This window comes from Hemicordylus capensis, chromosome 4, assembly GCF_027244095.1.
Source record: "Hemicordylus capensis ecotype Gifberg chromosome 4, rHemCap1.1.pri, whole genome shotgun sequence".
Lineage (NCBI taxonomy): Eukaryota > Metazoa > Chordata > Lepidosauria > Squamata > Cordylidae > Hemicordylus > Hemicordylus capensis.
In genome coordinates this window covers 168,982,919-168,996,821 of record NC_069660.1, presented here as the reverse complement: position 1 = coordinate 168,996,821, position 13,903 = coordinate 168,982,919, and the positions used below count along the sequence as shown (strand labels likewise).

Sequence of the window (13,903 nt, the reverse complement as noted above, 5' to 3'; positions counted from 1 at the left end):
GATCAAATAGAAGTTGATCTACTACCTTAGTAGTAAACCCTGGAAACTTCAGGGGTTTTGCTTAAGCAGTCACCCACTTAAGCAATCACAGTTGTTCTTATTTCTCCTTGTATTTACTGAGCAAGGCCCAGTAAATACTTCCAGTGATGATGAAGTGTTGCCCTTGCTGTTCTGTATGCCTACACATATTTACAGCCCTATTATGATATATGTTTTTGTGATGTTCTTTCTTGCTTTTACTGCATTGCAGTTACCTCATCGCCGAGTGACATTCTCTGCAGCTAATCAGGCTCAAGACCTGCAGGATCCCTCCCAACATAGTTACTATGACAGTGGCCTTGAGGAGTCAGAAACACCAAGCAGCAAATCTTCATCAGGACCTCGCATTGGACCCCTTGCTTTGCCTGAGGATCACTATGAGCGCACCACGCCTGATGGCAGCATCGGGGAGATGGAGCACCCTGAGAATGGTAAGGGAATGTTTGAAACTGCTAGGCATCTTTAGAAAGCCCATCCATGGAGTTGTATTCTATTTATGTACTTAAAGTGCATATTCTGCCGATACCAGGGTACCATATTGGGGATATGTCAGTGGCCATGCTGGAAAAATTCTTCACCAGTAGCTGTGCTGGAAACAATTTGGGCAGAGAAATCTACAAAGAGTGGAGAAGCAATGAATGAGAAGAAGAGAGAAAAGGACATGACACAAAGGGAAAGGGACATAACAGCTTGATATGAGTAGAGATGAGGGATGAGGATTTGAATATTCAGTAGAGGTGAATGGATTTACCCTGTTCTGTTCCATCTGCTTTTCTCTTGCAACATTTTAAAAATTGATTTCAGATTTGGTGCATTCAATTTGCCACAGTCTTCAGTTAACATCATTGTTTGTATAGATTACTAATACTTATCATAGCACATATACATTGATTTAATCATAGTGCAGAAAGGACTTGGTGCTACGATATCAAGATTCTTTTTTGTGCTCTGATTTAATGCATGCACATACATAAGAAACAGGAGATGTGACCCGAACACTGCCCTGAAACTGCCCATGTACAGCAGTCTGAACAAAGCCTAGAAATCAAAGGGAGATTTGGTCCTGGGGTAGCAAGCATGAATTATCCCCTTTGCTAAGTGGTGCCTGCCCTGGTTTGCATTTGAATGGGAGACTCCATGTGAACACTGTAAGAAATTCCCTTTAGGGGATTGGAAGAGCAACTGCATGATTGCATGCAGAAGTTTCCAAGTTCCCTCCCTGGCATCTCCAAGATAAGGCTGAGAGAGACTCCAGCCTTTAACCTTGGAGAAGCTGCTGCCAGTCTATGTAGACAATACTGAGCTAGATGGACCAATGGTCTGACTCAGTATAAGGCAGCTTCCTATGTTCCTCAAGCAGAAGGATAGCAAATTGGAAATGCATCAACATTGCTCCAGAAACAGGATCAGGTCATTGGAAACCTCCAAATCCAGAGGTAAATTTGGATAGGGGGAATTAGGTTACAGTAGTTTGATTTCACATGTGCTTCAAGGCAGGATGCCCCAAGCAGGGTGCTTGTCTCAAATAGACATACAAAGCCTGACAGCCTCCTTGAAAACTAAAAATCTGTCAAAAAATACATAGAATCAGCATAGAAATAGATGTCAGTAGAATTCAGTAAATCTTCACTGAGAAGTTGAAGGCCACTGGGTGCCACGTTCACACTTGCAAACACACACACACACACACACACAACCCTGAAGCCCTTGTCTTAATATTAGCCAGTGTGCCTTTTGCATCCTGGATTGAGTGCCTAGAGCAATTCTTATCTAGGATCTGTGAAGTGTTGATGTATGGTCACAAAGACTGTGGCTGTGCTGTCACAGAGCACTAACTGGAGTGGAAATTGGCTGCAGGGGAGCCCTTACAAGAAAAATAATTTCTGAAAATAGTAGCTGAAATGAAACTAGTGAGTGGAGAGGAAGGAGTTTGGGAAAGAAGAAAGGAATGCAAATAGGTTTCCTCAGTGTTAGACTTTCTCAGTGTTAGACATGAACTGTAATAGTTGGAAAGGGCCCTTCCTGTGCCCTCACTGCCACTCCAGACCAACGGAATTGGCAGGGGCATACATACAGTAAATAGACAATAGGCAGCATTCAGACTAACACTGCCCTCATATTTAGAATTTTTTGTGCAAAACCATTTTTCCACTGCTCGTCCACGGTTCTCCGAGGGTCCACCAGCTCTCAGGGACATATTTCCAGGGAGCAGCAGATGGAAGGGAGGATAAGGAAAAATCATGACATGTGCAAAATATTCTAACACAAGGGTAGTGTTCATCTGGATGCTGCCTACTGTTGTCTACTGCCCTTTAAGCCTGGTGAGATTCCCCTCCACCTGCAGACCCTCTTTCTGACTGGCCCCTCCTTTCCCTAATATTCTGTCTCTTCTACCCTTAAGAACATACGAACTGCCCTGCTGGATCAGGCCCAAGGCCCATCTAGTCCAGCATCCTGTTTCACACAGTGGCCCACCAGATGCCTCTGAGAAGCCTACAGGCAGGAGTTGAGGGCATGCCCTCCCTCCTGCTGTTACTCCCCTGCAACTGGTACTCAGAGGCATCCTGCCTTTGAGGCTAGAGGTGGCCTATAGCCCTCCAACTAGTAGCCGATAGCATCTCTCCTCCATGAAGTTATCCAAACCCCTCTTAAAGCCTTCCAGGTTGTTGGCTGTCACCACATCTTAAGGCAGAGAATTCCACAAGTTCATTATGCATTGTATGAAAAAGTACTTCCATTTGTTGGTCCTAGATTTCCTGGCAATCAATTTCAGGGGATGAACCCTGGTTCTAGTGTTATGTGAGAGGGAGAAGAATTTCTCTCTATCCACTTTCTCCACACTATGCATGATTTTATAGACCTCTGTCATGTCTCCCCACAGTCATCTTTTTTCTAAACTAAATAGCCCCAGGTGTTGTAGTCTTGCCTCACAAGAAAGGTGCTCTAGGCCCCTGATCATCTTGGTTGCCCTCTTCTGCACCTTTTCCAGTTCTACAATGTTGTTTTTTAAGAAGTGGTGACCAGAATTGTACGCAGTACTCCAGGTGTGGCCGCACCATCATTTTGTATAAGGGCATTATAATATTAGCATTTTAATTTTCAGTCCCCTTCTTTCTCTTGTACTTCCACCTATCCTTCTTTCATGTATATTTCTTAGCTCACTGGCTACTCAGGCTTCTTTTTTTTTCTTCTGCCTACCTTTCTCTTAGCTTCTTGCCTTTTCATTGAGCTTCTTATTCCACTTCCTTACTATCTGCATAACCCCACTTCCTTCATACTTTTCATTTCCTGCTAACAGCACACAGCCTCGTCTGTTCCTGTCAGGTTTTTGCAAATCAAACTGAACTGCAACTTCCTTGATGGAAGCAATTCAAACATTCTATATTTAACTGTTTCCCTTAGAATTTGATGGGCATTCCATGCCATCACAGCAGCCCAACCAACAGGCTTCCAGACAATCATATAATAGGAGTCTCCCCACAACCTTGTTCTGCAATAGTAATATGATAGCACATCCTGTCAAGCTAGGTATTATATTCTAATTTATTTACATAAATTAGAATGTGCATAACATAAAAATACAAAACTCCACTTTGATAGTTTTATTTACTAGGCAACCCCAGGGATTTTTGTACCCATTTTAAAAAATCACAGCTGAGTATTCTCATAAGCATGCTTCAAATCTTTGGGGGAAAACTGATGTTGGGGGCATTCTTACCTTGCATATAATTTGGTGTTTGACTGCGGTGGTACAATTCTAAACCATAAAATGCTATTGGAGGGCTAATGGCTCAGTGACGGAGCACAGGCATTGTATGCAGAAGGTCCCAGGTACAGTCCCTGGTATCTTTAGTTGACTTTCCCATCAAGTGATGGGAAAGGCCTCTTCCTCAGATCCTGGACAACTGCCAGTCAGAGTAGGCAATAATGGATTTGATGAGCCAATGTTCTGATACGATGAAGGATTAAAAGCATATTATAGGATAAGGATAGCTTTGAGAGGTCAGTCTATAGAATAATGGTGATGCTAGACCTCAGTTAGCTTTACTTTGGACAAGCAGGCTTCAGGCTTTTAAGATAAAGGCTGAATGGAAATATTTGCAATCAGCAGAAAGGCCACGACATATGGAGAAGCGGTTAAGCTAGCAGAACAGATATACAGATCACAGATTGAGAAAGATACACAGAAAAGACTGTTGAGGAGATTGGTAATCAGGAGATGAAAAATGGCAAATTAAAGGGGGTCTTTGGAGGGTTGATTTTGAATCTCTTTGTAGTAGACCCCTCTGGGAAACAACAAAGAAGCACAGTAGTGGGTAGAAAGCCCCAGAAAGTAGACATAACACAGGTATGCAAAGGAGCAATATGAGTGTCCATGGTTCTTTCCACAGCGTGCTGACCATGCACCTGGATCAGTGAAGAATTGAATCCAAGTCTAAGATCAAGTAACAAGCTGATTACTTGGTAATCTGTGGGATTAGTTAAAGACAGGAAATTTATGGGAATGTACTTGGAAAAAACGTTAAAAAAATTATAACTAAAAAGTACTACGTGACTTTTTAAGGGATCCCCTTCAGTAATTTTTGTTTTAATTGACATATATCTGGAATTCTAGATAAGGATTTCATGCCAGAAGGCACCGAGGCAAGTTTAATTCCTGCTGTGCTTATCAGGCTCAGCCTATGAACCTTTCTAAATGCCAGAAATAAACTGTGGCACACATGAGCGCCCCCCCACCACCACCACACACACACATCCCAGGGAAAATATATTAAACCGGGGAAGAGAAGTCAGTGGGGGAAGGGGGAGTGTGCTTTCCCTCCATTCCTTCACTTGGCACATGTGAGGGCTTGGCCTCAGCTGGCCCTCAGTCTGAACACTCACTGCCAGCAGTTTAGGACTTTTAGCATTTTTGACTGGTTCCACTCCCAGTCACTGAAACCTCTGCGTCTCAAAAATAACAAGAATTCAGTAGTGTGCTAAATCAGTAGGACAAGTAGGCATGAGGTGGGAAGAAAACAACAGACAGAGACATTAGTAAATAGTGGGGGGAAATAATAGGTTTACTACAATAAAATCTAAAACAAAACAAAACCCCAGTACAGGAACAAACAAGGAAAAATTCAGTTAAGCAAGAATACGATTTAAAACTATTGGACAAACAAGCCAAACTAAGGCCTAGCAGGTTCCAATAGGCCCAGCTCCCTCACTGCTAATTCCCCAGCAGCTTCAGCCCGTCTTACTCAGAAGGTCTGCCAGTCTTTCAGCTCACACAGCAGTCCACTGCCCTCTCCTCTTCAACCCTCTCTTTTTATTCACTTCTCACTCCATCCTGAAGGGTACACCAACCAATCAGGGTGATTCCTACCTCATGCAACCACAACCTTCTGTTTCTGCCTGGAGACAACCAACTAGAGCACTAGATACATTCCCTCCAAAGCCCAGCAGCAACACAACCTTTTACCTATCTTAGCTGTTAATCAGAAGCTACAACCGTTTAACCCCTGCATAGCTCTGCAGAACCAGAAGGAACATAGAACAAACCAATACAAAGAGAAATACAGGTGAAACTCAGAAAATTAGAATATCGTGCAAAAGTCCATTAATTTCAGTAATGCAAATTAAAAGGTGAAACTGATATATGAGACAGACGCATTACATGCAAAGCGAGATAAGTCAAGCCTTAATTTGTTATAATTGTGATGATCATGGTGTACAGCTCATGAAAACCCCAAATCCACAATCTCAGAAAATTAGAATATTACATGGAACCAAGAAGACAAGGATTGTAGAATAGAACAATATTGGACCTCTGAAAAGTATAAGCATGCATATGTATTCAGTACCTGGTTTGGGCCCCTTTTGCAGCAATTACTGCCTCAATGCAGCGTGGCATGGATGCTATCAGCCTGTGGCACTGATGAGGTGTTATGGAAGACCAGGATGCTTCATTAGCGGCCTTCAGCTCTTCTGCATTGTTTGGTCTCATGTCTCTCATCCTTCTCTTGGCAGTGCCCCATAGATTCTCTATGGGGTCAGGTCAGGCGAGTTTGCTGGCCAATCAAGCACAGTACACTGTATACTTTTCAGAGGTCCGATATTGTTCTATTCTACAATCCTTGTCTTCTTGGTTCCATGTAATATTCTAATTTTCTGGGATTGTGGATTTGGGGTTTTCATGAGCTGTATGCCATGATCATCACAATTATAACAAATTAAGGCTTGACTTATCTCGCTTTGCATGTAATGCGTCTGTCTCATATATCAGTTTCACCTTTTAATTTGCATTACTGAAATTAATGGACTTTTGCACAATATTCTAATTTTCCGAGTTTCACCTGTATTTACAACACATAAAGGAAAGGAGTAATACCTTCACAGCACCATACACAGTGGCTAGCACACACAAAGGTAGGCAGCATACAATACATCTTACATATCTAACCACTGTATAGTCGTGTTCTCATAACTGGTTAATCCTGGTTAAATGGGCTTGACCAATACAAATCTGATAATGAGAACCTGACAGGAATTCTGGCTAAGTTCCAAACCAGGACATTTAATCTAGGTTTAGATCTTGGCTGGTCATCCAGCCGGATGCCCTGACCAAGATTCCTTGATCATGAGAACCCATACCCCACCCCAATTCTGGCTACCTGCATACATCATTCATACCCTTACCTACATGCTACCCATATGCCACATAGCCAGAACAGCTTCAGCTGCACTTTGCCTGGCAACACACCACATCATCCATGCCTGCAATGCCAACCTACATCTGCCTCCACAACTCCACCACCTTCCCTTAAAGCAGGGCTGCACAACTCAAATGCCCTGGTGGGCTGAAACCATCCACAACTTGGCGTGCAGGGGCCAAGGTCCAATTTTTAGCACATTATTAGGTTCAAATTAAAAATATTATTTTTAATTTAAAAATACTTGTGGATCTATTCCCCCTGTCAATTGACCCATCGTTTTAACCAAGGATAGTGACCAGAGAACAGGTTCTGTCTCTGCTCAATGAGTGGGGCCCCTAGAATGCATGCCAGCCCCAAACAAATGCCAAGTCCTCTCCTCTCCCTAAATGGTTGTTGCTTTCAGGCTGCAATGCTAGGTATGCTTACATGGGAGTAAGCCTCACTGGGCACACCAATGGAACATATTTCTGAGAAAGTATGCACAGGATAGCACCACAGGCAGATCCAGCTCCTGTATTGCTGCAGGATTCCTGGGGGCCAGTAAAATAGTCCCTGTGGGCTGAATCTGGCCCCCGGGCTTTATGTTGTGCAGGCCTGCCTTAAAGGGACACCAATGCAGGTCCCAACTGACAGCACAGGCAATGCAGACACACACTCCACCCATGCTTCCTCAACCCAGACCAGCAGGAGCTATGCACACAATACCCAATCCATACCACATGCCCCCTGGCTACTGGAGCAAATCTAATAATGCACATGCACGCGCACACACACACACACACACACACACTCTTCAGAGCAAGCCCACACTGCTGCAGGCATCTAGTAAACCTGCCTGCAGTGCTGTACAACAGTGCTCCCCCTACTGCTTACTCATATGCAATCTCATGATGTGACACTACTTGCTTTATTTCCCGTACAAGCAGCATTGTGACATGCAATCTCACAAGCGTAAGGGAAGAGCCCTGTTGCACAGCATCACGGGCATATTTGTTAGATGCCCATTAAGGTACAGATGGTTCTGAAATATCCATGTTGCTCTGTGCAGCATGTAAACCACTGAAACTAGACTTTCCTTTTGCATTTTTAAGGTCTGATATTAAAATTGCTGATCTGTAGTAACTTAAATGTGAATTGGAATGGATACAGGCTGGTTACTCCAGTGTATGGCTGACAGGATGAAGCAAGTGTCTTCTTAAAACTTTAAAGGAGAAGAAATGTTGAGGTTGTTGCAACAGGCTAAATGAATAAGAAAGCCAGTAACCCCTGCTTAACGTGGCAAAGAGGCACATTTTAATGTGGTGATTATTTAGCAGGGGAAGAGTAACTGGCCCTATCCACCTACAGTACAGTACCGCCAGTGAATGTTGCTGGTGTCTATTTCATGTTTCTTTTTAGATTGTGAGCCCTTTGGGGACATGGATCCATCTTATTTATCTATTATTTCTCTATGTAAACTGCCCTGAGCCATTTTTGGAAGGGTGGTATAGAAATCAAATAAATCAAATAATAGAATTTTGGATTATGTTGGGGCTCCAATGGGCAGGACCACTGCCCAGCCATGCTCAAGCATAGCCAAGAGAGGCAGGGCTTTTTGCCCACTTCATAGGCCAGGACTGATGTCTTCCCAGTGTTGACTGCACAATGGGCTATGTGCTTGCGCACAAGCAAGCAGGGGGAAATGGGACAGATCGGCAGTGGTCCTATCACTGTAGCAATGGAGCTGCCATTGCAGCTGAAAATCTTGGGGAAGGCAGTCTTGTGGGAAGAGGAAATCTCATGAGACAAGACTTTTTCCTCCAAATGAGACTGCGAGAGCTGTCAGGCTCTCTTCAAAGGCCAGGGGGCCAATGCCTCTGAATACTAGCTGCAGGAGAGCAACAGCAGGAGAGAGAGCGTGCCTTCTTCTCTTGCTTGTGGACTTCCCAGAGGCACCTGGTGGGCCACTGTGCGAAACAGGATGCTGGAATAGATGAACATTGGGCCTGATCCAGCAGGACTGCTTATATTCTTATGAGGGGTAGACTGTGTTTCCATTAAGGTGTTGGCCTGTGAACCAGCGGGAGGAAGCATCCAAATTTGAGAGAAGGAGCACTAAGGGCAGACAAGGCTGAAGGCGGCACAATCTCCTCAATCCCTTGGAGGTCACAAAGGCCTGCCCTAGGAATCCAGGGAAAGTCCCACAGATTATTAAATAAGCACAGGTAAACTTCCCAGAGAAGAGCCAGGGTGCCTTCCTTAGAGTTTGTCTTTTTTCTAGCGAAGTTTACCCATGATTATCTTCTGAAGGTGTGTGAACCCAGCGAAAGGCTTCAACTGATTTTTGTAATGAATGGGCCTCATAACAGTTAGTACCCAGAATGCTCTGAAAATCATAGAATTTTAAATTTGAAAGAGATCTTGGAGGTCCACCCCCCTGCTCAACACAGTAATCTTCTACAAGGAGTGGTTCCCAATCTGTGGTACTCCAGATGTTGCTAAACTACAACTCCCATTATCCTCAGTTACAATTTATTGTGGCTGGGGATGATGGGAGTTTTAATTCAGCAACATCTGGAGTACTACAGGTTGGGAACTCCTGTGCTTCAGCATCAGATTATTCAGATTATTTTATTTATTTATTATTTATTTATTTAGCACATATTTAAACCGTCCTAACCCAAGGTCTCTGATTAGTGGTCATCCAGCACCTCTTTGTAAATCTCTTGTGAAGGGGAGCTCACCCCTTGTGTGAAGCAACCTGTTCCACTATCAAACAGCTCTTAGAGTTAGAAAATCCCTCAGTGTCCATATCTCCTCATTACTGTTAACTGAAGAAACATCTGGAGACCCGATTATTCCATTTAATTAGTGAACAAATGTTGTTTTGCTCTTAGATATCTTATTTATCATCTATATATTGTATGTATAATTCTTCAACGTGGTCTCTGTCTTTTACACCAATGGGCTATGCACCTGTGCAGAGACCTCGTCAGAACCTAACAAACTCAATTCTCCTGCTTTGGGTGGGAACCCCGCCCCCAGCCGCTGTATGCAGCTGCATCAGTCCTCATCCCCTCGGACTTTCGTCATCTGCACTTCAGTCAATGTTGTGGAGTCTGCAGCTCCGCAACAAGTAGGATTGTTGTCTATCCCCTTGTTATTTTTTCCTGCATTTTACTTTTTGCAGGTTTCTTTCCCTCCTTTAGAGCTTGACCCCGGCTGGGACGGAGCTTGGTGGCCAGCCGGCCTATGGCATTTATGCCAGGCAACATGAACTTCAAAAAATGTGTTCGCTGTGGATCTAAGATCCCATCCCCCGATACTCATACCGAGTGTCTTCTTTGTTTGGGGGAGTCGCACATTGTCGAGACCTGTCGTCACTGCCAAAGGTTTACGAAGCAGGCTCGCAAGAATAGGGCTTCTTGCCTGCACACAGCCCAGTGGGATCTGGCTCTCCATTTGTCAGAGACCTTATCACTGAAGTGGTCATTTAAAATGGCTTCATCAGTACAGCCTGGCCGTCCTGAATCCACTCCAGTGGACACTGATATTCTGGCCTCGATACCGGCATTTACGCCCCCCCCCCCATCGTCGTTCTTTCAATGGCTTTGAGCACTTTGGTGCACTCAGAGGACCTGCCTCGGTGCCCTCTACCAGCTGGTCCTGATCCTTCCACAACTTCCTCGGTGTTGAATCCAAAGAAAAAGAAGAAGAAGCTGAAGTTACTTCAGGACTTGCTGGTGGGGCAACAACTGCCCCCAATCCCGAAGAAGACAAAGAATGTGGTGGTGTCTGCATTGGTAGGCCCGGTAGCCAAAAAGCCTAGATTGGACTCACCGTTGGCCGGAGAGTCGATGAAACCCGAGCAGGCGCAACCACGTAGAGAACAGTCGGTAGTAACTGATGAACCTGGCTACGTTTTGTCGGGGAAGGAGGCCTACTTGCCTGAAAAAACCTATGGAAGATGCGTTGTGGTTACCTCAACGTCAATCATAGCCTCATCTGCATCAAGAGCGTCTTTCGCCTAGGGATCGTGGCTCTCGTTGGGGCTCTGAAGATCAATCCTCTGTTTACAGAAAGGATCGGGACTGGGACTGCTGTGAGTCTTCATACACGGATCGGTACCGTAGTTCGGAGCATCGTTCTCCTTTGGATGAGGTGGCGCCGTCTTACAGTGTTTGGTGTTGGGACTTCGGATCTTATGATCAATATTGTTGAGATTATCGTTTGGAATACTTGGACTATGTGAGGCCTTGATATGGCCCTCACTACTCGGAGGATCTGGCGTATGGGAGCTCCAGATCTGTTCGAGACTACAGTGCGCCTCCTCTCTCACTCTGAAGGGAGGCCACGCTCACGATCCCCACATCGTTCCCCTCGGGATTGTCCAGAGCGGTGCAACTCACTTTCTGCGGTTTCTGATATACAGCAAGTCCCACTCTCGAACCAGGTGCTACCAGCAGAACTCCCCTCCTCAATACCGATGGATAAGATTAACAATCCGGAATCCCCTATGGTCTCAGTGGCAGTAGCACAAGCTCCTTCGGTGCCACTTGAGTCAGAAGATGACAGCGCTTCTAGCTCTCCAGAATCGGAAGGTGTATCCAGGGGCTCCTCTCCACTGGATATATAATTGGACTCTAAACCTGTTTCTCCGTCAGAAGATATTAAACTGTACTCTGCGTACGTAGCGAGAATGGCCTCAGCCTTGGGCGTGAGCCTCGATATGCAAAAGAAAGGGTAATTGGACCCCTTGTTTAGCCTTATAGAGTGCAATTGTAGGGTGATACCGCGTTCCTAAGGAATCATCCCACCCCTAACTCCATCATCATGGAGGCATCCCTACAGAAGACTAGGGGTCACAGCCAGTTGGCTCCAGGGGACAAGGAGGGCAGAAAACTGGTCTCCTTTAGGAGAAGGCTCTATTCAGCCTTGGCTCTTCACCTGGGAATAGCTAATTATCAGGCCTACAGTGCCAGATATAATCACTTCCTGTGGGAGAAAGTGGCCCCCTTTCTGGATCTACTGCTGCAGGATAAGCGTGATCCTGCCAAGGCATTCCTGAGAGAAGTGATACAGGTTGCCAAACAAGAACTGTATTCGGCCAGACACTTGGTGGAGTGTGCGGCCACATCAGTGGCACTCAGATGACATGCCTGGCTGTGTTCCTCTGGAATGACTTACAAGGCATGCGCTAGGGTGGAAGATCTCTCCTATTTACTGAATGATGATACGCTTCAGAAAGTCCAGAAGCTGCGGAGCACAGCGAGGTCCATGTCCTGTTCCTCTCCAGCTTCTAAACAACAAAAATCTACCCGATGGTTGCCTTATCAGTAGAAGGCTTCTCCACAGCAGCGATCCTCTTCTGATTGGCCATTTCATGGCAACAAATTCCAGTCCCGATACAAATCGAACCCTCAACCTAGCAAACATGTTGATCCACCTTATCTGCACTTTCACAAAGACAAGGTGGTACTTAGGCTGGATGTACAATTCCTCCTTAAGGTGGTTTCTGTGTTCCATTGTTCTATGCCACTAATTCTGCCTGTATTTTTCCAGGATCCTTCCTCTGATGCGGAGCGTAGGTTACATCGCCTGGACACTAGAAGGGCATTGTCCTTCTGCGCCTAAAGGTCTGCAGAGTGGAGGAAGCCATTATACTGTTGATGCTAGGGCATGGAATGATGCTGTATTTGGCAGGAGTGTCCTGCAGTCTATCTTCAGTTAATGTATTCGTTCATGAATAAAATGATTCTGGCAGATTACATATTGTCTCTGTTTCTCCCCTCCTCCTTGGGTGCTAGCTTGTTATGCACCCATTGGTGTAAAAAACAGAGACCACGTCGAAGAACAACAGGTTACTCACCTGTAACTTTGGTTCTTCTAGTGGTCATCTGTACTGTTACACGCCCTCCAGTCCTCCCCATGGGGTCTCCTGAAGTCAGACTCTGTGACTGAGTGGATGAGGAGTGGCACAGTCACATATAGCGGCTGGAGGCAGGGTTCCTGCCCAAAGCAGGAGAATTGAGCTTGTTAGGTTCCGACGAGGTCTCCGCGAAGGCGCATAGACCATTTGTGTAGAAGTACAGATGACCACTAGAAGAACCAATGTTACAGGTTAGTAACCTGTTTTATTTATTTCAAACAGCCACCTCTAGATGATGTTTATTGCTCTCCTTCCTTCCTTCCTTCCTTCCTTCCTTCCTTCCTTCCTTCCTTCCTTCCTTCCTTCCTTGCCAAGTTTCACTGGAGTTACTGAAATCAATATACTTTGCTATTATGTGATTATTGTGAACCTCTGTCAATGCAATCTAACTAGTCATCTTGTAATCTGGCTTCATATGCTGTAAATTTTCATTCCTTATCAATTCTGAGCATCCTTTCCTGAAAGTTGCTGCAACTTGAAATGTCCCCCTTTCATATGAGCAACATTTCAATAAGAGCGTAAGTCTCCTCATTTAGCATCATTGTATCCTGTGCATAAATTTTATAAACCTATTTTTCCATCTAGCTGATAATTTTGTATGCTGAGAGGTTTGTTTAAATGGGGACGATTTGCACATCATGGCAACACAATACAGAAATCTGTGCTACAGTAGAATTCTTGCAACTGTCAACATACTTTTTATTTCCTTTTGCAAACTGGGGGGAAATAGTCACTTTTCTTGTTGACCCTTCATCAGGATGTTAATACAATTTTCATACCTATTCCAAGTACCGGCTTAAGCACTGGTGCTGACTGAAGTACGACTCTGCAGTTGGCCACACCTTCGATGTGGGCCTCAGCCCCTGATGCAGATGGCAGTGTCAAGGGGCTGTGGCAAACCAGGCCAGTTCCACCCCCTCACCCACTGCCTTCCCCCTTTCCCTGTTGCATACATTTGGGATGTGCCAGGATGGGGTTTTAAAATCCCATTCCTTTGTGCCCAGAAGATAAGCAGCGGGGAGAATGGCAGGGCAATGTGGTAGGGTGGAGCTGGCTTGGCTGGCTCTGCCCAGCTCCATCCCACTTCCCTCGCATGTTGGCCGCTTACCTTCTGGGAGCACCAGGGATGGGTTTTAAAAACTCATTCCCAGGGCTCCCAGAAGGTAAGCAGGCAGGAGAAATGGAAGGTGGTACGCAAGGGAGTTGTACTGCCTCCCTGTGCTAAAAGTGCCTTCCATGCTGCAGCTGCTGAGGTAAG

General features: G+C 45.1%; 1 protein-coding gene across 6 annotated transcripts in view; it reads left to right on the top strand.

Annotated features, from left to right (window-relative positions):
- Positions 1-13,903, top strand: part of PCDH1 (protocadherin 1) — a 184,033-nt gene that overhangs the window by 116,953 nt on the left and 53,177 nt on the right. For all 6 annotated transcript variants that reach the window (XM_053245334.1, XM_053245336.1, XM_053245338.1 and 3 more), the window contains exon 4: positions 251-470. In XM_053245334.1, coding sequence (XP_053101309.1) covers positions 251-470 — 220 coding nt within the window. The remainder of the gene's footprint in view (positions 1-250; positions 471-13,903) is intronic.